Below are 25,211 nucleotides of genomic sequence, written 5' to 3' on the forward strand. Positions count from 1 at the left end.
AACGGTTATTCCATAACGGTCAACCAACTCGTGATGGCGTCCGTTAAATTTACGAAGGGATGATTTCAACTTCACCATTTGGAACTCTTGGTTTAATAGCTTCCTTGTGAGCAGCAAACCTCTATCAAGAAAATCATGATAGGAAATGCAAGCACGGGAATATCGTATCAATTGGGAGATATATACCCCGTATGCAGGTGCTGCTGGAATGTTGCTACTTAGAAATGGAAAGTTCACAATTGGAAAGCTGAAATCATCTCTTTTGTCGTAAAGTTTTGTTTTCAACCGACCCTCATTGTCAATTTCTAGATGTAAGTCAAGATATGAAGCCGACTTAACTGTATCTGTAGTATCCTTTATCTCTAGTTCGATTGGATAGATGCGTTCCACATAGTCACCAAATTTTGAATTGTTTAGTGAAAGAACATCATCTATATAGCGGAAAGTAGAGTTAAAGGATATTGCTAACTTCTTATCTTTCTTCCTAAGAAGTTCCTGCATGAAGTCAGCCTCATAATAATAAAGAAACAAGTCGGCGAGTAGAGGGGCACAGTTTGTTCCCATTGGAATGCCGACAGTCTGTTGAAAAACACGTCCTCCGAACGTAACAAATATGTTGTCAATCAAGAAATCAAGCATCTTGATAAGATGATAAATACATATACAATTTAATATATCTTTAGCCATTAAATTATACCCCTATTTTTTTTATTATTATTATCATATATGCTTTATTTTAACTCAAATGCATGTATCTAAACTATAGATAAATAAAACTAACTTACGTTTTAAAGGAATAAATAAAAAGAACTCATTTCTGCTGGCAAGAAAACTATGTAAAAAAAACCTGATTATATTTGTTGTATAGGTCCCGTTGAATACATGGCATCATTTTCTTCCCGTGCAAACTGAGGTCATTTGCAAATAATGGCCAAACATATTTGTTTCTTCATGATATGCGAAACGCACTTTGTTTTCGAAAAGCATCCGAATTAATAGTTCTACAATTAAATTAAAAAAAACACACATTTTGATTGAAACTCAATTTCGGATCTTTTCAATAAAAGATGATTTAGATTTGTTAAATTTTAAATATTATTTGATACATATGCCAATCATCGTATCATTTAATAATTTTAACTGAAACCATTATTTGGTATAAAATGCAGTCTTGCCAAAAAATATATTCTGATATATATATGCTCATCGTATAACTTGACATTTGTTATATATATTATTTTGTATTGTAATTGTTCAGTGTGAGGTCACTTTGACATTTTAAATTTGTATAATCAAATTTGAAGGATACATAGTTTGATAAAAGTAGCTGAAATTGGATTCATAAGTAGATTACTAATGCGACATTTCCTTTTTTCTGATATTTCTGAATGCATGAGTTTTTACTAAAGGTGTTTCAACCGGATGACGCACCAAATGCGTGGCGACGAGCTAAGATGTGGGCCAATTTAGCAGATGCATCGATGCAACTCAGCGTTACCCATTTAGGTATGCATAATTTAGATTTTAATAGATGTTAATATCCTTTCATTCCTCGAGAGCAAATGAGATTGAAATGTCTACTATTAGCAGTATTTGTTATTATAGTTTGTTTTCTAGTTTAAATGGTGATTTTCACTAGTGGTTTCCTTCCATAAGTGACTGAATTATGTTACGTGCAAATTTATTGAATGCCCAACGGCTTCTATACAAATGGCAGTATGTCATAAATAGGGACATCATGGAGAAGATGATGTATAATATCCATGTGTGCGTCTACATATATTGAGAATCAAAGTTTGAAATATTCATAACATTCACCGATCTTTAATAATGATTAGGTATAATATATTTTTCTAACTTTTTTGATTTGTGCGTCACTAATCAGTCTTTTGTAGACGTTGTTCGCGCCAGACGTACACACTTGTAATCACGTTTCTTATGATAAGTTCATCTTTACCATTTATCATTTGTTAATTGTGTCAGTAAATCCGTAATTTGTCCAATCTCATTTTTTGATTCAAGTAGTCTGCATTCTGTCTACAGAGAGATGTTGCAAGTAAAAAAAACTCGTTATAAAAAGGACGGTTGATGGATTGTTAGTCCTGTATATTAATTTCTCTGATTTGGTTTAGTGTGTCGGATATCCTGACTTAGAGATATGAAAATGTCTCAATAATCTTTTTATATTTGTGTCGTCCTCATCGAAACCTTATCGATCGATTGATGATTGTCCTATTCCAGATTGAAATTTATTGAGTAGGTCTGGATTCGCAATGTTGACCTTACTTCTATCAAGTAGACGGGTTTTGTACATTTTGGAGTTTATGCATTGGCCTTAGTTTGTACTGAATATTTTGATAAGTTGCCAGTAAATGTATTAGTTGATGTATACTAATATTGACCGTACATACCGATAGAAGTTGACATTGCAGCTTTGTTCAAAACAAAACGTGTGGATTAATGAGAAGATCTATTTTTACAATGAAAACTGTCCTTTTTTTTTCTAATAAAATTTCATCATCCTGCATACACGAAATGCATATCTCCCAGTTGATACGGTAATTCGTGATCTGCGTCTCGTAGAAGATTGCTGCTTACAAGAAAACTATTGCATAAATTATTCTATGTGGTTAAGTTGATTTAAGTTATCAAAGGTACCAGGATTATAATTTAATACGCCAGACGCGCATTTCGTTAAAATAAGACAAATCAGTGACGCTCATATAAAAATAGTCTATAAGCCAAACAAGCTACATGTAAGTACAAAGTTTAAGAGCATTGAGGACCCAAAATTCCAAAAATAAATTGCCAAATACGGCTAAGGTTATCTATAATCAATTTATTCAACAATTTCCCTTGGATAGGAAAATCCTTAGTTTTTTCGAAGTTATCCATCTGATAGTTTAGTCATCATATTTGATTTCATTTGCTTCTTTGATCTACCGTATCTTGGCAGAGTTATAACAATTGTTTTTTTAGTATATAATTGCTGGTTGATACTGTTGAGCGATTGGTTTTATAATTTTTTAAGCATGTTATTTGATCATATGTGTGTACTACTATCTTTTTTGCTCGATTGTGACATTCATGAATGCGACGTAATACTTGCTTTTTTCACGGGTGTTAACTTCGATCATAACTAATAACCTGATACCTAATACCTTACCTCGATTTTCGAGGGATTTGTGTTGCTCAAATTTTAGTTTTGTATGTAATGGTCATATCCTCATATTGTCATTCTGTCTATGTATTGTTCTCCAATGGTGTTTAAATTGGCTGCATGATTTACGACTGATTTACTTGTAAAAATGTATCTTTTCTGTGTTTTTGTAATACAAAATTGAAAACAAGCTCGTTGTCTATCTTTCTAGAAAGAAATCATAATGAAATGAAGGTATTACATATCTGTAATACGTCAAACATAAACAAGTTAGGATTATATATAAATATATTGCATATGTCTCAATGATATTTTTTTTAATTATTTACCGAATGTGAAAAAAGAGTCGAAAGATACTTAAAGGACATTCAAACTACCGTAAATTCAGAAATTATTGCGTGCATTTATTATTGCGATTTTTTCATTTTAGACTCAAATGCGATTTTAATTTTTACGATTTTGAAAAAAATCCTGTTAAATTCATATAAAATATTTCAAAATGCGATTTTAAATTATTGCGTTTACAACTCTGTTGCATTTTTCGCAATAAAAAAAACTCGCATTAATTTCTTAATTTACAGTAATCAGTCCAAAATGAATTGATAACCATATGGTTAACAGAGCAAATGATCAACAAACAAACTATTGTACACAACACAACATAAAACAATAAACAACGAGAAACACAAAAGCCACAAAAACATACGGTTATGTCCGAAGGTTTGGACGGATAGGCAGACTTTGCTACAGATTTTATGTTGCTGATGTCAGTACAACCCCTGTTATAATTATAATTGAATAGGTCACATTTGGAAAAAGGGAAAACGGTCTTGAATACATCAGGGTGTACATACATGTATTAATATTCATGCAATTGTTCAGATGTATGGACTTAAAGAATTTCAGGAATTATTGTAACATGACTTTAGAGCGAAGTTTTTAACATATTTTGGAATGATAAATTGAACATTTCGTGTGCGTTTCTTGTAGTTTCTAAGTTGTTTTTTGCAATATATAGCATATCATTTTGAGTAAAATACGAAGTGGACATTTAAATTGTATCAATCAAGAAAAAGACTCTGATACAGCAAACAAGAAAGACGACGAACACACATGTTGCTCAAATACAATAAAGAAAACTAAAGACTTGGCAGCATCAATTTCAAGAGAGCTGAAGGTTATCTCAAGTGCTCCGATGGGTTAACAGATCATGAAATATTCAAATGTTTAGTAAAGATTTCGATACCTAAATAAAATGCAAATGAGAAAATATAATTAAGCACTGTATTCAACATTCACAATTAATTCATTTTGTTCTGATCAGTTTAATAATCAATTTGCATTATCCATGTAATAACATCATACTTTCCAAAAGCAAATGTTTGGTTTTTTTCAAATGGAAGAACATTCAAACATGTTATAAAAAAGGAATTTTGATCTATTTTGTATGATTCATAAATGTATATCAAATCAATTCCAAACAGTTACAGACTTTGCATAGAGATTATTTTAACAGAGGTATTGATATTCGTCTGCATAAGGCTTATTGTTAAGCAACGCAGCTCACATGCTTGTTTGAAATCAAAGCTCTAGTATTGCTGCATTATTTTTATGTCCGACCTTAAAGTTTTTCAAACATTTACACTAAATGTGATTTAATAATATGTTTATTGCATTCATATAACAGTTTTAATTCATTGCAGGTCTAACTCATGTATTAATGGAAGGCATTGCTATTTGTGTACACCGCAATCTCTCATCAAGACATCCGATTTATAAATTGCTTGTACCACATTTTTATTATACCCTTGCTATAAACGAGTAAGTTACAAATTTAGTTCATTTTACAAACGAAGGATATTTTTTTCAAAAAGTTAAAGTTCAAAAAAACAAATCTGTAAAACTTGGTCAGAACATCTTTTTAATGCGGTCTTTGCATTTCTATATCTTAAGATTTTGTCTGATTTGTCCTTCATCGTTCTTTTATTTAGCGCAAAACGGTAAACCATTCACTCGAAAGTAACATTTTGCAGATGATATCATTCATTTTAAAATACGAAAACAAAATTGTTCTCAAAGGTGTATCTCCTTCTAATATTAACGTGTGCAAAAATGCATTCATCTTTCTCATTTGAAATTCAATTGACAAGAACAAAGTGTTTTTATAAAAAGATAACCATTTTTGCAGATTGGCACGCGAAACACTGTTCAAAACTGGGGGATATCTAGACAATACTATGAACATTCAATCAGCTGGAGTTCTGCAATTGATTAGACAAAGGTATGTGTCTTTTTTATACAATTTTGTTGAGTATTGTGTTATGATTTATCGTTTGTGGTTTCAATTTCAAATATATTTTTACCGATATCTCTTTAACATTGCCTTCAAAGCGGGAGGGTTTGAGTAGACAAAGTAAAAGGCTCTCCAAAACATTTGGTTTTAAAATGTCCTATACCAATAGAGAAATATGACATTGGTTCTCAAATATTCTGCGTCTATGTATGTTGGCGTTTATTTTTGTTGCACTTAAATGCTTCTGTTGTTCCGTTGTTTTCCTTTTATTGTTAGGTTTCCGTTGGTTTTTGTTGTAACATACATTTGTTTTCTCTAAATCTGCTGCTTCCAGTTTAAAGTAATACAAAGTTAAATCACAAACATAATGAGCTCGGAGAATAATTAATATATATTTTAAAACATGAATTTAAAATGGTATGTCATGCATAATTAAAAGAAGAGGAAATGCAAAAAAAAACTCAAAGAACTAAATAGAAAAGGACGAAATGATCTGATTTTCAAAAATGACCTGTTTGGTCGGTCGTATTCGGTTGTCTATGAATATAATTTCTGTCATTTTGATGGATGTAAAATTTTGTTACTGTGTTTTTTACACATTAAAATCCATTGCTTCCAGTATTAGTGATGTTAATTCTTTTATAGTGAACTTTGATATATTATTTCATTATGCTTTAGATCATAGGGCATAGTGGGACTATATGTGTCAAAGTTGGATGAAGGGCAACTCTGCCTGTTCAAACAACGACTGTTTGTATGCGTCTTATGCCTTCATTTCATGACGTTAACGCAGTTCCGATTCATTAAATTATTGAGTAAACACCAAGACGAGCACCATGATCTTTTAAACTTTTGTTTCATTTTGTAAATACTGTGAACCTCAAATGCTTTTACCGAAAAAAAAGGTCTTCACTGGGAATCCTAGAGCTAAAATGTGTACACTTGAGATTAACGAGGACAATACTCTGTACCCCTTTTTTGTAATTTTTGCATGAGGTATTTTAACAAAGATTGTTAGTGGTTCAGACTAGTGTTTGTCAAAGACATGTCTACTAAGATAGTGAATGCTGCATTCAAATAGGGGCTGTTCAATTCATTCTCAGAAATTTTGCAAATGTCGAAAAAAGAAAACACCCTTTTCTATTTAAAATAGATATTCTACATTATAAAGGGTCGACGTTAAGTTATGATTGGCACTTAAAAAACTTTTACAAGTTTAATTTAAAATTAGACTATAACAAAAGGTTGCCACATATGCAATATGATGGGCACACCAACCTTCAAAAATAGGTCCCTTGTATGTTGCGTTCTCCGTGTAATCCTAAGATATATTTTATGGTTAATAGCTTTTCTCTAAAGTAGTTAACCAAAGCTATAAATAAATTCTTCTACTTATTAGTATGTTACAAGAATTAAGATTTATGTCTACCGGCACACATTGCAGTCATGTCTGGATTCTTTATTATGTGATGCTGGAAAATTCCTATTTTCAAATTAAATTTGAAATTAATATAGTCTTGTTTAACAAAATTAAGATATGTGAAAGAAACGTCTGAAATAAATTATTAATCGTTGGTCTTTAACGCCACTTTCATAATTTGTTTGCTATTTCATGTCGGCCAGTGCTGCTTCTATTTTTTAAAAAGAAATACAAAGCTAAATCACAAACATAATGAGTTCGAGAATAATCAAAAGGGCGCATTCGCTCAAATACATCAAACGAATTGATAACAACTGTCATACTTATGACTTGGAAAAGACATTTTCTTCTGCAGGAAATGGTGGATTAATTATAAAAAGAGAAGTTGTTGTATTATTGCCAATGAGACAACTGTCCACAAGAGACCAACATGATACAGATTAAACCTAATTTTATAGATAACTTCACCTCTCACTTGTAAGACAGTTGCATAACATTCCATTACATTGACAATGATATGTGAACAAAGCAAACAGGCAGTTTAATAAAAAAATGTAAATAATGGGGAAAGAACAGTCAACATTAATTTAAACACTATATAATTAAATAAGCCAAATGAAAACGTCTCTTGGAAACTGGAAACGGATTTTTGTTTGAAAAATGTATGTTTTCATCCTTCACAAATTTATGTTTTCATCCTTCACAAATTTATGTTTTCATCCTTCACAAATTTATGTTTTCATCCTTCACAAATTTATCCAGTTGACAAGAATAATGGCGAGGTGTTTTAAATTCATGTATGTGTATGTATAGGTTGGGCGACTGGAATATGAATATCGATGGCACGTTTCCAAGAGATCTAGTTGATAGAGGTGTAAGTACATGTTGTATAGGATTAAATGTAACACTTCGTTTCTCATTGGATATACTCTTTTAAAAATAGTTTAATATTTGTTTTGTATGTTTGCATGCTTTTATACATGTGTCTAATTAAAAGAAGATGTGGTATGAGTGCCAATGGAGCAACTCTTCATCCAAGTCACAATTTATAAAAGTAAATCATTTTAGGTCAAAGTACGGTCTTCAACACAGAGCCTTGGCTCACACTGAACAGCAAACTATAAAGGGCCCAAAATATACAAGTGTAAAACTATTTCAACCGAAAAACCAACTATCAAATCCATATAAAAAACGAAAAACCAAATCAACAAACTAATGAACATCAGATGTCTATAAGTCAGTTTTAGATGTAGAATACGTTAGTATACGGATAGTAAATAAACTATCATTGTGAAAAAAAGGTGCAAAACACATCACTTAATGAATTGTATACGTTCGATGTGATTTTTATGGAGAAATTCTCATCGGGGACGCGTTCAAGTCGAATATTTGAAATTACAATGTGTAAGAAACAAGGCTCCGATCTTTATCATGGCAGTGCATAGCTGAAACGATTAATGACTTACGCATTACGATTTAGGTTTCAGGGGGCCTGTAAATAAGTAAAGTGCTAATTATTGGTTTTTGAATGTTGATACAACACTCATTTTAGAAATAAAAATACTGTTAATTTTGAGTATGACTAAATGTTAATGTTAGTCCTTAAACTCCAATTTTTCACTATGTGTACTATGATTAACACTTTCATCTTCGATACAGATTACAATGATGGCATAAATAAATACTAGCATCTTAATATCTTCTCAGCTTATTAATTTTCTATTTGTTTTAAATTTTGTGTCTTTTATAATACTATTATCGTGTATCTTTTACAGTGTTATATATTCCCCTTTAGTAGATATATTTCATTCTTTATATACATGTATTTGCGCATCCAAATGCGTAGTTTTACATTGAAAGAGAGTTAAGATAACATATCCCTGTCCATTAAATTCTGTAATATCAGGTTTCCAACATATCCATATGTATTGATCAGCATATGAATATGAACCACCGATACCAAAAACAAAATGAACATGGCTGCTTGGACAGATTCAAATAAAATAATCTATTGTTCAATCTTTTAAGACAGAGCTAGACTAATATGCACCCTGATCACGCTTCAACATACTTCTATATTCGTCGTTACATTAATGAACATATCTATAAGTGTATATGCTAAAGTATGAAACTTATGAAATGTCTTTGCAGCTTATAAACCAAAATGATGATGGAGAAAACCAGGTTAACATCCCTGGGTTTTTCTATGCCGATGATGGTTTGCGACTATACAATGCTATACATGATTATGTACATCAATATGTCCATCACTACTATTCAGGAATAAATGACGAGGGTAAGTTACTTTTAACTGGTAAAATTATAATATTGACCTTTATTACCTAATTGAAAGAGGTAAATTCAGTTCATGATGTCTACGTCATGAGTTCCGTCATAATTATAGATAAAACGGAAATTGGTTATTTAGTTGTACATTTAGGAACCTAACAGTGTAACAAATATTTATTCGCTAGAGGATGGGAAAATCATGAAATGATATTGATATTGTCATAAATGAATAAGAACAATATAATGAAAAGGAGTAAATCAAAAGGAGGAGCTATCCCATTCGTACTGCTCTGTTATAAAATGAACTCGTTATAAGGACAATGTGAATTTGTGAAGGAGTTTTGTTTAAATTGCATTCAAAACGAATCCTTCAATTTCAATCATTTCTTTTAAAGAAAAGAAAAACAGCGTTGCACAAAACATCCAAAACATGTTTATCGCTGACTAAACCCATTTTCGATGTTGGATGTGTACTAATTGATAATTTAGTCTTCGAAACATGATTTTGTATAAAATGTTATTGGTTTCGAACGAGCTTTTATTACTGTTACATGCTTAGATCTGTAATTAGTGTTTTTTTTTTGTTATGGTTTACAAGTACTCGGTCAGATCAAATTTTTTTTTTTGATTGGTATTTTTAAGTGTAGCTTTTTCAAAGGATGTTTATAGTTCGACCTTATATCGTAGTTTTACACCACAGTCCTAGGTTAAGGGCCTAATATGTGTAACACCACAGTCCTATGTTAAGGCGCTAATATCTGTTACCTCGACACATTCTGCATTCTGTATGTATGTACCTGCCCTAAGTCAGGAACCTGTTATTCAGTGGTTGTCGTTTGTTGCTGTTTTACCTACTAGTAATTATTTTTCGTTCATCATTTGTATATAAATTAGGACTTTAGTTTTCTCGTTTGAATTGTTTTATATTGGTCATTGTGGGGCGTTCTATAGCTGACTATGTGTTATGGGCTTTGCTCTTTGTTGAAGGCCATGGGGTGACCTATAGTTGTTTATTTCTATGTCATTTATCTCTTACGAAGATTTGTCTAATTGGAAAGCAAACCACAGCTTTTTTTTTATCAATTTTCAAAACTGATAAATGATTGATAATGAAATATTGTGGGGAACCAGCTCCATTTACGAGAATTTTCATATGTTAACATATTAAACAAAATCAAAAAGGGCTCTATTAGCTAAAGGAGTAGGTCCGGTAAGGACCGATTTTGGCCTCAAATTTCAGGTTCATCTGACTAAAGATTTTGACCACTTTTTAAACACTTAAGTGTCTATTTTATTTGAATTAATTAGTTTATGTGAAAGATTTTAACAGATTTAGTCATTAAAAACGATCCGATTCAAGCTCAAATATGAAAAATCTACATAATATGCCGAAAAATGGCACTTTTAAGATGGTTTTTGGTAAAAATGAAAGTGGCCGCATCCGTGTTCATCCTCAACCTTTATATATGTTATGTATTATCATAAAATACAACTTACATTTCAATATTAAGGATGAACACGAATGCGGCCACTTTCGTTTTACACGAAAACCGTCTAAAATTTAACTAAAATGCTAGAATTATCAGGATTTCAGTAATTAAGCATGACTTAATGGTGCAAGTACCGGATATATGTGCATTGTATTGTCAAAAACAGCCCATATTTATGTAGCAGAAGCATTCTACTGTCCAATGAATAACTAAAGGTTTACATTTTAACAATTTGGTAAAACTGCTATATTTTGGGGCCAAAAAGGGGTCTTACTGAATCTACTCCTATGAATGACACAGATCTTAGAAGGACTCGGTTGTAATATTTAGTTCCTGTAGGTTACATCGCTGGTTTACAATTTTAAGAAAGGCCATTTGTTTGCAGTATATATTTAACTTTCCAGAGCCCCTCAGATCTCCACGGTTTTGTTAATTCGTGATTCTTTAAAAACTTAATTGCGACGTTTTACTACAAGGATTACTATTAGTTCAACAATTTTTCGACCTTATGTACTGTTTTACAGGCACAATGTGGTTATATTTTTTTTCTAAAATGATTGGCAAGTGTCACTTCCCTAACGGTAATGAGGGTTGTTTATATGGTAATATCAATTGTATCCGTTTGTTGGGATATCTTCCATTTTGAAGAGATATCAAGCTTATTATTTAAAGTGCTGATGTCTAACATTTCCAATCATTAACAAATAACGCTTTAACTGGTGCTTATCTCTGAGAAATGTAACTTATAAAATTTACGAATTTAACATTAATTTATTAAAGGAATGATCAAATAACAGCAAAATCATGTTGCACTCGTAGATAGTTATCAAAGGTACCTGGATTATAATCTAATACGTCAGACGCGCGTTTCGTCTACATACACTACAAACTGCTCAGATTCTAAATTGACTAGTTTTTGTGCTCGACCAGTAAAATCGAGCACACATTTTACTCGACTAGTCTCGACACTATTTCGACTGTATTTAACTGTGCTTAAGTGTACTTGACTAGTTCACGACTTAACTTAATTAGTCTGATCCAGTACTTCAGTAGAGGATCTTGGTTTAGTCTGAAATGGTCTGGACCAAGGCTCGACCTGTCTTGACCTGTCTTGAATCCGTCTCAACCAGTCTCGACCTGTCTCGACTAGTCTTGACCTTCAAATTTAGTCTTGACCGGTGTAAATCAGCCATTCTAACTAAACTAAATATTACTCCAACAAAATTCAAGCTTATTTGGTAGTTTGATTTATTGCTGTGAAATGAAAGAATTTAATTTTACAATAGGTAAAAATAAAAATGATTAAATTCAAGTAGGCATCTTTAATTTTTTCCGTATTTTTTTCAAATCAACTTGGATTTTCATCAAACTATGCAGCTATCTTAAATATATATTAGGCTTACTGAATCCCTGGTCATTATGTAGTTTGGTGTATTGCTGTCAAATTTAAGAATTAAATTAATCTAGGTAAAAAAGGCTAGGATTTGCGATTTCGGGCAAAACAGAGATACATGTAGTACACTTTAATATTTTTAATTACTTTTCAAAATCAACTTGGAATTTCATCAAACTATACAGCTATCTTGTTGATGTGTTAATCTGACTAAATCACTGGTAATTTTTTAGTTTGGTGTATTACTGTTAAATTTAAGAATTCACTAAATCTAGGTAAAAATAGCTACGATATTAGAAATATATCTTTCCTTATAATTTGGAAAAAAGTATATCTAAAATAGTTATATAATTCTTTTAAAGTTTTATTCCTTTTTGATACATATTATACAAATATGTCAAAAAGGGATTACACATTAAAGCAAATATCAAAATAGTCAATCTTATGATTTGTGGTGATTTATAAAGCAATACCTCCTGCTTAGGGCAAACATATGAAAAAGATCACATCTACCAGAGAGTTTTAAATTCTAAATAACATTCATTCAAAGTTGCAACATCCTGTTAAATCTAAATCGCAAGTTTTTTTTTTAATTGCCTAGATAAGTAATACTCGAGATTATTGTTAAAGTGCCATGTCATTAAATTTGACAAAAATATATTTGAAGATTTGATTAAAATAAATTTTTACTGTAACTTTGGAACACATTTCCTTTTTTAAACGGTTCAAAGGGATTGTTATGAAAGTTCATGATATTAAATTCTTGTTTTAACAAAAAAAGGTGTCTTTTTTTAAGAATTCGTAACTTTTTTCAAATCAGCTTGGATCGTAATGAAAGTTTTCAGCTATCTTTATTATATAGTTCTCAAACAAAAACAGGTTGTTTTGCATGTTGGTGTTTTGCTGTCAAATTTAATGACCTAGTTAATAGTTTATAAAATTTTCAGTTTTGACAAAATTCAGATAGATACCTATATTTAAGATATTCAAATTTGACCATGTTGACAGCAATAAACTAAATTACCAAATAACTTGGGTTTTTTTTAAGAATAATATATAACAAAACTAACATAGCTGTATAGTTTAAAGAAAATCTAAGTTGATTTGAAAAAAAAAGTACTATATGAATTTTGACCAAACTGCAAATCCTAGCCTTTTTGACCTAGATTAATTAAATTCTTAAATTTGACAGCAATACACCAAACTTCATGACAACCTGGGATTCAGTCAGATTAATACATCACCAAAAGTAGCTGTATAGTTTGATGAAAATCTGAGTTGATTCAAAAATTTATCAAGAAACTTAAAGTGTACCCATACGGAAAAATGATAAGATGGCTAACTGCATTGATCAACTGGCTGCCGGTTGAACTAACAGTTGAGGGCTAGCTGGCCATCAGTTGAGCAAATAGTCGAGGGACAGTTGAGGGCTTCCCGACATCTATCAAACATACAGTGCTTGGCCAGGTTTGAGTTGAGCTGAGATGCACAACACCTAGCCCTCAACTATTTTGCTTAAAACAGCTAACCCTCAACTGTCCGCCACATGGCTATCAACTGGTCCTCAACTTTTTTTCTGTAGGGATACTATCTGAACTTTGTCCAGATTTTCAAATCCTAGCTTGTTTCACCTAGATTTATTTGATTCTTAAATTTGACAGCAATACACCAACATACATAATGACCGGGGATTCAGTAAGATCAATGCATTGCTAAAATAGCTGTATATAAAAAAGAAGATGTGGTATGATTGCCAATGAGACAACTATCCACAAAAGACCAAAATGACACAGACATTAACAATTATAGGTCACCGTACGGCCTTCAATAATGAGCAAAGCCCATACCGCATTGTGAGCTATAAAAGGACCCCATGAGACAATGTAAAACAATTGAAACGAGAAAACTAACGGCCTTATTTATGTAAATAAAAATGAACGAAAAACAAATATGTAACACATAAACAAACAACAACCACTAAATTACATACAGGCTCCTGAATAGTTGGAAGAAAATCCACACTGATTTGAAAAAGTTATTAAAACATTAAAATGTACTATCTCCATTTTGTTCAAACTGCAAATTTTAGCTTTTTTTTACCCAGATTAATTTGATTCTTTAATTTGACAGCAATACACTAACCTACATAATGACATGTGATTCAGTAAGATCAATGCATTGCTAAAATAGCTGCATTGTTGGATGAAAATCCACATTGATTTGAAAAAGTTCTTAAAAAAATCGAAGTGTACTAACTCACACACCATCTTTCCATATCTATATCTGTTTTGTCCGAACTGCAAATTCTAGCTTTTTTTACCTAGATTAATTTGATTCTGAAATTTGACAGCAATACAACAACATACATAATGACCTGTGTCTTAATAAGATCAATGTATTGCTAAAATATCTGCATAGTTTGTTGAAAATCCAAGTTGATTTAAAAATGGTATTAAAAAAATTAAAGTGTACTAGACTCATACCACATCTTCCTACATGCATCTCTGTTTTGTCCAAATTGCAAATCCTAGCCTTTTTTACCTAGATTAATTTTATTTTTAAATTTGACAGTAATACACCAAACTGCATAATGACCGGGGATTCAGTAAGCTTAATATATATCAACGATAGCTGCTTAGTTTGATGAAAATCCAAGTTGATTTGAAACAGTTATTAAAAAAATTAAAGTGTACTATCTCTATTTTGTCCAAATTGCAAATCATAGCCTTTTTTACCTAGATTAATTTAACTCTTAAATTTGACAGTAATACATCAAACTACATAATGACCGGGGATTCAGTTAATTTAATATATATCTAAGATAGTTGCATAGTTAGATGAAAATTCAAGTTGATTTGGAAAAAGAATTATAAAATTTAAAGTGTACTATCTCTATTTTGTCCGAAATTGCAAATCCTAGCCTTGTTTACCTAGATTAATTTAGTTCTTAAATTTTACAGCAATACACCAAACTACATTATGACCGGGGATTATGTTAGCTTAATATATATCTAAGATAGCTGTATCGTTTGATGAAAATCCAAGCTGATTCGAAAATATATATAAAAAAAAAGATGTCTATTTGAATTTAATCATTTATATTTTTACCTTAATTCTTTTATTTCATAGCAATGAATCAAACTACCAAGTAAGCTCGAATTTTGAAAGACCAATATTTAATTTAGTTAGATGGGCTGATTTATACCAGTCAAGATTAAATTTGAAAATCAAGACTAGTCAAGACAGGTCGAAACTGGTTGATACTGAGTAGAGACAGGTCGAGGCAGGTCGAGCCTTGGTCGAGTTCATTTGAGACTACACCATGATCATCAAGTACTTAACCAGACTAATTAGATTATGTCGAGACCTAGTCGAGTACAATTAAGTACAGTTCAGTACAGTCGAGACAATGTCGAGACTAGTCGAGTAAAATGTATGCTCGATTTTACTATACGAACACAAAAACTAGTCAATTCAGACTCTTAGCAGGTTGTAGTGATAAGACTCATCAGTAACGCTCAGTTCAAAATAGATATGAAGCCAAACAAGTACAAAGTTGCATTGAAGAGCATTGAGGACCCAAAATTCCAAAATATTGGGCGAATTATAGCTAAGGTAATCTATTCCTGGGATAAGAAATTCCTTAGTGTTTCAAAAATCTAAAGTTTTATAACAGGAAATTTATAAAAATTACCATATAATTGATATTAATGTCAACACCGGAGTGCTGCCTACTGGACTGGTGATACCCTCGGGGACGACACGTCCATCATCCATGGCATCGACCCAGTACACGTGATGCAAAAAGTTATCAAGGTTATCAGAATTTTTAATTTAAAACGCAAGAAGCGCGTTTTGTCTACATAAGACTCATGAGTGAATTAACTAGTCCAATCAAAATGGACGTCATTCTAAACTCCGAAGTATATCTTTTTTTGTTCTTTGAAGTGACAAATTGTTGATCAAGAAGAAATTGTTTTTTTGTATTTTTGAATACTTTTTAAACTGTGTGTGCATTAAATGAGTATGAGGTAATAGTGTATCGTATGTCTTTTAAGGCAGGACTCTAATATTGTTAGTTGCATAGTGTGTTAGTGACCTAATACGATATAAACCGGGTCATTAAATTCCATATTAATACGATATAAACAGAGTCAGTAAATTCCATATGGAATGTACTGACCAAGTTTATATCGTATTAGGTAACTAGCACATTATGTAACAAATTTATCTTACCGACTAACCTTATTTTTCGGTGTTTAATTTTAAGGCCTACTTCCATTTGTCTGCACACAAAAAACTAATGTCATTAATAACAATTTAATATCAACAACCTTGATATAACAATATAAAATGGAACTTTCAATAGATTTAAATAAGCAATAAGCAAATAACACAAAAAAGTCGTAACTCCACTACTTACTGTGTATTGAAATAAGGCCAGCATCCCTACTTACCTAATATGGAATATACACGGTCTGCACACGGACGCATTAAACCAATATATTCCTAGAAAAAAATAGGAGGTAAGATATTTTGTTATGCTGATTTTATCTGATGTGTAATACATTATGTATAATGTAAGACTGTTCCACAGAAATAACCACTGACTTACATGTGTACTTACATACTTACTATAATATTAACTAAAATAAAAAATCATACGAGACTAAAAAGGATCAGTAACATGTTTTTAGATCTCAATATCTCTAGCCAATGCAGAACACAAACACACATCAATACGCTCAGTAAAACGAAGCCCGAGTTATACATGTTTAGCTATCAAAGTTCAAGTTCCTGGAATATGGAAGCGATTATGGCGAATCAATTTTATAAACGTGTTAACATCTTTTTTCACTTAAGAAAATCGTCATTATTAAATCTCATTTGATGAATTACAAAATGTAAACAATAACCGATACATTTTATAGCGATGTCATCATTAGAACTAAAGAAACACAATTATAGTCAGTTGCATTTTTATACGCCCGTCAAAATTTTAACGGGACGTATTATGGTATACAAATGTCCGATGTCCGTCCGTCTGTCTGTCCGTCTGTCTGTCCGTCCGTCTGTCCGTCTGTCTGTCCGGCGTAAACATGTCGCACCGTAACTTGAGAACGACTTATCCAAATTTCATGAAACTTAATATAGTTGTTTCTTATTATAGTCAAATGATCTGTATATTTTTTGGTGAAAATTAGATTAAAACTTTTTGAGTTACGGCACTTTGTAACTAAAACAGGGGTGTGTTTTTTTCACATGTCGCACCGTATCTCAAAAATGATTCTTGATTATGGCTTAAAACTTTAAACACTTCTTAGTTATATTAATCTTAATATCTGTATACTTTTTGGTGATGATTCAAAATTTTATTTTTTAGTTATTGAGTATTTTGGTAAAAAGGGGGAGGGTTTTTTACATGTCGCACCATATCTCAAAAACGATTAATGATTATTTCTTAAAACTTTACACATGTCTTTGTTACATTAATCTAAAGATCTGTATACTTTTTGGTGATGATTCAAAACTTTATTTTGAGTTATTGAGTATTTTTTTAAAAAGGGGGAGGGTTTTTTTTACATCATATCGCGTCGTATCTCAAAAATAATTTATGATTATTGCTTAAAACTTTACACACTTCTTTGTTATATTAATCTAAAGATCTGTATACTTTTTGGTTTTGATTCAAAATTTTATAAAAAAAAAACAAGGTTGGGGGTTTCACATGTCCCGCCGTGTCTCAAAAACAATATATGGTTATTGCTTAAAACTTTCTCCGAAACTATTTATGATTATTGCATAAAACTTCCACACAAGACGTCGGGCGTATCATGCCTCTCATGGCGCAGCTGTTTATTAAGAATCTTCTGTACTATTTTGGTGTCTGTTTGTCTTTTTATTTTTTAGCCATGGCGTTGTCATTTATTTGCAATGTATGAGTTTCACTGTACCTCTGATACCTTTCGAACCTATTTTACAGACTATATTTGCAAACACTAATATTTGTCTTGCTTGATTAAAGGTATATTAGATAGGTTGTTAGGCGACACTGAGATCCAGGCCTTTTACGCAGAACTAGTACTACCACGTGCACAAGATAATGGAGGCATTGGAATGGAGGTACGTTAACCACCATCTACAATTTAACAATCAATATTTTAATTATTCTCACCTCGACGAAAGTGGCAAAAATCGTGCAATAAAGGTGTGCTGTTTCCATTAGCCGGGGCATCTTCTATTTTTGGATTGTGATTTTGAAAATTTAAGGAGATTCCCTAGTGGAAGGTTCATCTAAACAGCTATGGCTTTTGCATAAGTATACAAACACAATGTCACTTTGAATATCAATAACGTCTACTATGTCCTATATTGAGCCTACCAATGTTTTTGTGTATATATAAGACAAATGAAGAGAGATATAACAAGAACATGAAGGAAATTTGTTGAAAAATAGAAATACGATAATTAAAAAAATATTATGTTACGTTCATTGCATTGTCGTCGTAGAAGGTTCATATTTTGAGAAGTACTATTTATACATAATACATGTATAATATATATGTTCCAGACCGTATGAGTATTTGGACCGTACGCGTACGGTCTGGACCGTATGCGTACTTTTCAAAATACTCATACGGTCGGACCGTACGCGTACGGTCTGACTAATATCAAGAAGTTGTCAAAGTTAATTAGATCCATATAACAGATCAATATAACTTAACTCTCAAATAGATATAAAAAAGTTTAATTGTAATTGAAAAAAAAACTTTATATTTTAATGATTTAAAAAATTCACGCTAATTGAATCTGTTAATCTCTTGTATTTAACATGTCGATCTCTTAGTAAAATAATTGAATTATGATCACTCAAATTGATTGAGAGTACCAAAATTAGGATCAAGATATACAATTAAACAAATATTTAATTTCAATTGTTCATTTGTTCATTTTATCCGTGTAATTGTAATAATATTAAATTGGTAAATCTGAAAATAAAGATTGTGATTAATGTTAATTTTTTTGAAATTTAACCCATATGATCTAATAACATGTATGGTCAGCTCGTTCTGGACCATACGCGTATACTCATACGGTCCGACTGTACGCGTATGGTCGGACCGTACGAGTATACGTATACGGTCCGGACCGTACGCATACGGTCCAAATACTCATATGGTCTGGAACATATACATTAAAACTACAACAGAAAAACAACCTTAAGTGTTTGGTACTTTGAAATAACATAACAATTCATATGTACTTCGTATTTTACAATTCAGTGAGTAAGATTTGTCTGAAATACTCAATTTAAAATTCTACAGGTAAATAAGATAACTGATACAGAAGTCTTATCTATTTTTTGAAAAATCACGGACTATTAATGGCGAAATATGACTGTTTTGTCGATAAAAAAAACATCATCTTTGATACTATCAAGTAAGACAACTAATTTTACAGGGAGTTCAAATTCCAGGAGACAACGGCAGATTTGATACAACTGGTCAGCTTGTTGATACCCTAACGTCTACAATATTCATATGTTCGGTTATGCATGCTGCTACGAATTTTCCGCAGTATGATCAATATGGATTCCCGCCAAATTATTCAACATTACTTCATGGAATACCAAATGCGGTATGTTTGTTTTAATTTGTTTATCAATTATGCTCGTGTTTTATGTAAGCATTCCATATTCTAATGGTTGGAATAAAAAATATTTAAAAAAAATATAAATGTATTATATATTTAACAGATTAGTTAAAAGCTATTTTATCATCGAAATACTAAGGATTTTCTTATCCAAGGCATAGATTACCTTAGCCGTATTTGGCCCAACTTTTGGGAATATTGGGTCCACAATGCACTTCAACTTTACACTTGTTTTGCTTTTCAAATATCTTGATCAGAACGTCACTGATGAGTCTTTTGTAGGCGAAACGCGCGTTTGGCGTAAATTATAAGCCTGGTACCTTTGATAACTTTTTTGATATTTGACTGATTATTCTTATATGACGTGATTCTTCGCTTTTTGAATAAACCCATGCTTGAAATCGAATAAACATTCGTATATTGCAAGTGCAGCATAATGATTTTTTTTTTTCATATTTGCATGCATTTTATATATATTTCATTAACTTGAAACACTTCCTAACTTTTAAATGATGCACATATTGTTACTAATTCACTTATTATGACTGCAATGTGTTGCAATTCGAAATTGAAATGATTGACCTAGATACAATAACCTCTGAAAAATCACATTTCTAGTCGCTTGCTTGTTTACAAACAAAAAATGGAGGTTCATGGAAGAGCCTACACAAACCCTGTACACTTATACACATCGGACATAGAAATTAACCTAATTGTCCTAATCAGAAACGAAATAATTCATGCAAGCTATATTTTATTGTAGTTTTAACATGGGTAGGTATTATATCCGTTTTATATTAGCCCTCACTATCGCTTGGGCATATATTATAACAGATAGAATACCTACCCATGTTAAAACTACAATAAAGTATAGCTTTCAATTGAAAGAAAAGACTATGCTTGTATTTTAGGTGATTTATGAGCATGACAAGTGACATGGCAAAACAAATGACTATAGATAAATCGGTATATTTCGGATGAATTAAAATACTACCGTTTGTATTTTTTTTAAGGAGGGCATAGACGACCAAGCTGTACTAGATTGTCTTCCATCAGTTAGAGAAACATTTGACATCATGACAAATTTTGCCCTTCTCAGTCAGGAAACAACACAACCACTCGGACAGTCTGAAGTTCAATTAATTAAAGACCCTAATGCAGTCACAATCCTTAATACGTAAGTAGTATAGGATGAAGTGCAACGTTCTTAAATCTAAGTAAGACTTCTGGTCTTTGCAAATACCCAACGCCATGTCTGTATTGAATAAGCCTTAATTTTAACCTAGTGTTTTATAAATTTTTCAATGATTTGACTTTCATCGTGAATTTTCCTGTCCTTCGATTCCTTTAAGAACACGAAATTTTCTCCTAAAAATAAACAAAAGTAATATGTTTTAGACGAGTAAAGCAATATGTTAAGAAATGATAACGGATTCAATGACCTAACAATTTACCATATATGCAAAGGTTAAAGTTCAGGTTTTTTTTCACGAACAGAACGAACGAAAAGGGATCATTGCATAAAAAGAAAAGGAAAACTCATATTTTGTGTCATCAAGTTACTTACAACGTTAATAAATTATTTTATAAATATACATTTTCAGTTTGGAAGCTTGTACGTCATGTATGTACCTTTGAGAACATATTACAAACATGATATCACATACAGCCAGCTGAGATACAAAATAATAATATCATTTTTAATTTCATTAATTAGAAAATAAAATTATTTTAACCAGTATAGTTGAAGAGTTTGAAGACTTTTTACTCGTCAGTTTTTCGATGTTTATATGTTGAAAATACGCCATGTTATGCTTTTCAAAGACTGGTATGTGTCTCAACTCAGTGTATATGTACAGTATTGAATCACATTTTAGTGATATTTTGTCTTTACATCAAAGGTGTTGTGTGTGCTTAGTGTCTCTCTTCTGAGTCACGTTTATTTTCCGACGGATTCGTTTATATATATAAATATATATATATATATATATATATATATATATATATATATTCCTTATCTTCTTTAGCAAACAAATAAACACTTTAAATTTCAAAATGACGGAAGTCAAAAGCGTTAATAGTAAATCCTTTTTGATTCCAACGCATGTTCAGTATAATGGCACAACAATTCCATTCAATTTGATTAAAAGGTGTATTTAAAGTCTATATTCAATAAACTGCATAAGCATAAGCTCTAGTGAGATTTTTAATTCATCTAAATATCCTAATATATACACAACTAAAAACGAGATTAAATCAATACAATTTAAAACATATAGTACGTAGTAAGATACCGTAGATGACATATAAAGTTCAAAGCATAGTATGCAAAATGAATTATTTATAAAATATAGCACTAGTTAAGAACAATAAGCACACATCAAATGATCACACCATTTTTTTTTAAAGCACACGCATAATTTAAGTTAAACAGTGTGCAATTGTCCTAATACGAGAATTTATCGGGTTAATCAAATTCATATTGGATGAGGCGAAGAGTACAATTGAACACTGTGTAACGAATTTATCCTGATTTTGTTATATTACATGTTATTATTTACAAATTCAATTTTAGGACCAAATGTATTTTACATATTTAATATAAAACTGTGAAAAAATAAAACTATAAGACTACAAAGCATTTTTTTATAAGGTCAAGGGAGATAGTTCCAATTGACGTAGTAGATAAGGAGATAATTCCAATTGACGTAATAAATAAGGGAGATAATTCCAATTGACACATAAGAAATTGTACTTAAATTTATTAGGACAATATCAGTCAATCAAATTGCGAAAAATTACTCTAATTTAGGACAAACCACTATATGGATGCACTGCATGCACTGGCATGAGCTGTTATTTGAATTCAATATGTGTACCATTGTTTTTAATTGGTCAAAAGATGATTCCATTTGACAATTGTCTGCATTCCAGATTTGTGAAGCATTGTAGCGAAACAATCTTAAACCTTACCTCGTAGGTTTGACTCTCTGGAGAACTGCTGTGTCCTGTGATCTTCAATCATACTTAATAATTTTGATATCAATTAAATCATGAAGATAGCTTGGACTTATTTTATGAATTATTTGAAAAGTTTTCGTTGGAATAGTTTTTATTCTTCTGATTTTTTACAGAAGGTTATTTTGATTTTTTTAGCAATTTTTCGTATGAACTATGGGCATAGTCTTCATAGATGAATAAAAGAGCTCTTCCTTGATTTTTTCCATTTCAACAATGTTGTTCGCTATGGTAGGAGCAAAAAACTAGACGATAGTAAAAATTATAAAGAATAAATATTATGTAGTTTACTATTAATCTACCGAGACTGTTAGCGTATATGTAACTGTATTGATACCTTTTTACATATTCTAGATATATGAGTGTTTAAGTTTAAGTCTGAATGTATATTTATTCCAAAAAGTTGAAGATTTTCTTCACCAAAAAAAATGGTTTCTATTTAAATTAATTGTCAAACAATGTTTTCATAATTTCAATAGTTTTCATGAACCTTCAAAAATAATTTCTCATGAACAATAACTGTTTAATCTGAATTAATGCATGTTTCGTTCAAGTCACTGTATTTTATAGGTTCAGAGCAGAATTGGCCCTTATCGAACAAGAGATTAATTTGCGGAACCAAGAAATCATAGCAGGAAACCTGAATCCAAATTTTATTCCATATACTAGACTTTTACCAAGCAATATTCCGAATTCAATTGCAATTTGAAAAACAAAGTGGTTGTAAATGCCATCAACATGTAACCAACATATATGTTAGTTGATTTATTAGTCAAAACATTTGTTTTAGTATCTAGCCGTTATAACTCCCAAAAGGATGGATTAGAACTTTAAAATTTGTGATTTGTTTTTAAAAACTACAGTTGTTTACATCATCGCCCTTTGGTCTCCGGATGATAAACGTCTTTTGTATTTAAAAACATGTATTTTGTAATTTTATATATGTATAATAACACTAAATGTATATTAAACATTGATTGTATAATTTAATTTTAAAGACAACAAACATGACAAAAAGCAGAACAGTTGGTATACTACAATGATTTTCTGCAGAAATATCTTTTTTTAATATTTTGCAAATTAGAAATAACATATTTATCATGGTTATATATCTATACTTATCGACAGGATACCTTGAAAACGTCTAATAATTGTGACATATGTGTCTTCTTTGTTTAAACAAAAGGATATCGATAATGTGTACATTTTTCTTGGTAGTAATTAGATATTGAAAGATACTTACATGTGTTTGTTTTATAATAATAAAGATGATTAAACAATCATGTTGACTGTTGTACCTTCATTTTTACTTTTTTTAGTTCACTCATCGTTGTCAATATAATGGAATTTGATGCAACTGTCATACAGGTGAGAGGTTTAGCTAGCCATACAACCATTTTCAATATACTATTATCAATATGATCATTTACCTGTACAAAGTCAAGAACTTTACATTTGTTATCTATTCGTTTCATGTGTTTGGGCATTAGATTTTGCCATTTGATTAGGGACTTTCCTTTTTGAATTTTCCTTGGAGTTCAGTATGTTTGTGATTTTACTTTTTGTATATTTATTTTGTCGCTTTGTGATGGTAAAATGAGAGGATTAGCGCTATTTACCCAGGTTTAATCCACCATTTTCAACATTTGAAAATGTCTGTACTAAGTAAGGAATATGACAGTTCTTGTCCATTCGTTTTTTTATTGGATTTTGCCATGTGATTATAAACTTTCCGATAAGATTTTCCTGTAAGTTCAGTATTTTTGTGATTGTTTTTATACAACTATAGGTTACATTTCAGTAAGTATGGATGATACAATTTAACATACAAACTCCATTTGGGGCGAAAACTGTGACACTTTTAATATGAAGTTTAGTGATAATTATATCCTAGAATAGAAAGTTGGTATGCATTTCTATTCTATTCAAATGTCAAAACATAGGGCTGTGCGGCAGATATTCATCATTTATATGCCCTGAACTTGATAGAGTTTAAACTTATCCTAAATTTGTGTACTAGCCCAACCTGTTCTTGTTGCCTACTTCTGAAATCATTTTTCTCCGCTATAGTATGTGTTTATACTGGTAACAGTCCCACGTAATGTCTCTATGAGATGAAACATATAGATCATATCTGGGAACCAGTATGTCAACAAATAAATAAAGGCAACAGTAGTATACCGCTGTTCAAACTGATAATCCGTGGACAAAAAACAAAATCGGGGTAACAAACTAAAACGGGGGGAAACACATAAATATAAGAGGAGAACAACGACACAACACTACAATGTAACTAACACACACAGAAACGAACCAAGCATCAGACAAAATCCCACGAGAATAACAAATATAACATCAAAACCAAATACATGAATTTGGGATAGACAAGTTCCGTGACACGTCTTATCGCAATGTCAATTTTCACTCAAAAATAAGAGAAAACAAACGACGCAACGTTAAATTGTAACAGAAACGAACTATAATATAACAATGGC

At 31.2% G+C, this 25,211-nt stretch overlaps 1 protein-coding gene across 1 annotated transcript in view; it reads left to right on the forward strand.

Moving 5' to 3' along the window:
- LOC139485952 (polyunsaturated fatty acid (12S)/(13S)-lipoxygenase, epidermal-type-like) overlaps nucleotides 1–23,911 on the forward strand; it is a 62,660-nt gene extending 38,749 nt beyond the window's left edge. Inside the window, exons 7-15 of the mRNA XM_071270632.1 lie at nucleotides 1,410–1,506; nucleotides 4,864–4,981; nucleotides 5,349–5,441; nucleotides 7,687–7,747; nucleotides 9,025–9,169; nucleotides 18,071–18,168; nucleotides 19,507–19,683; nucleotides 20,712–20,875; nucleotides 23,287–23,911. Of these exons, the coding sequence (XP_071126733.1) occupies nucleotides 1,410–1,506; nucleotides 4,864–4,981; nucleotides 5,349–5,441; nucleotides 7,687–7,747; nucleotides 9,025–9,169; nucleotides 18,071–18,168; nucleotides 19,507–19,683; nucleotides 20,712–20,875; nucleotides 23,287–23,425 (1,092 nt within the window). The 3' untranslated portion in view covers nucleotides 23,426–23,911. The remainder of the gene's footprint in view (nucleotides 1–1,409; nucleotides 1,507–4,863; nucleotides 4,982–5,348; nucleotides 5,442–7,686; nucleotides 7,748–9,024; nucleotides 9,170–18,070; nucleotides 18,169–19,506; nucleotides 19,684–20,711; nucleotides 20,876–23,286) is intronic.
- The last annotated feature ends 1,300 nt before the right edge of the window (nucleotides 23,912–25,211 follow it).

Source organism: Mytilus edulis, chromosome 8, assembly GCF_963676685.1.
Source record: "Mytilus edulis chromosome 8, xbMytEdul2.2, whole genome shotgun sequence".
Taxonomy (NCBI): Eukaryota; Metazoa; Mollusca; class Bivalvia; order Mytilida; family Mytilidae; genus Mytilus; species Mytilus edulis.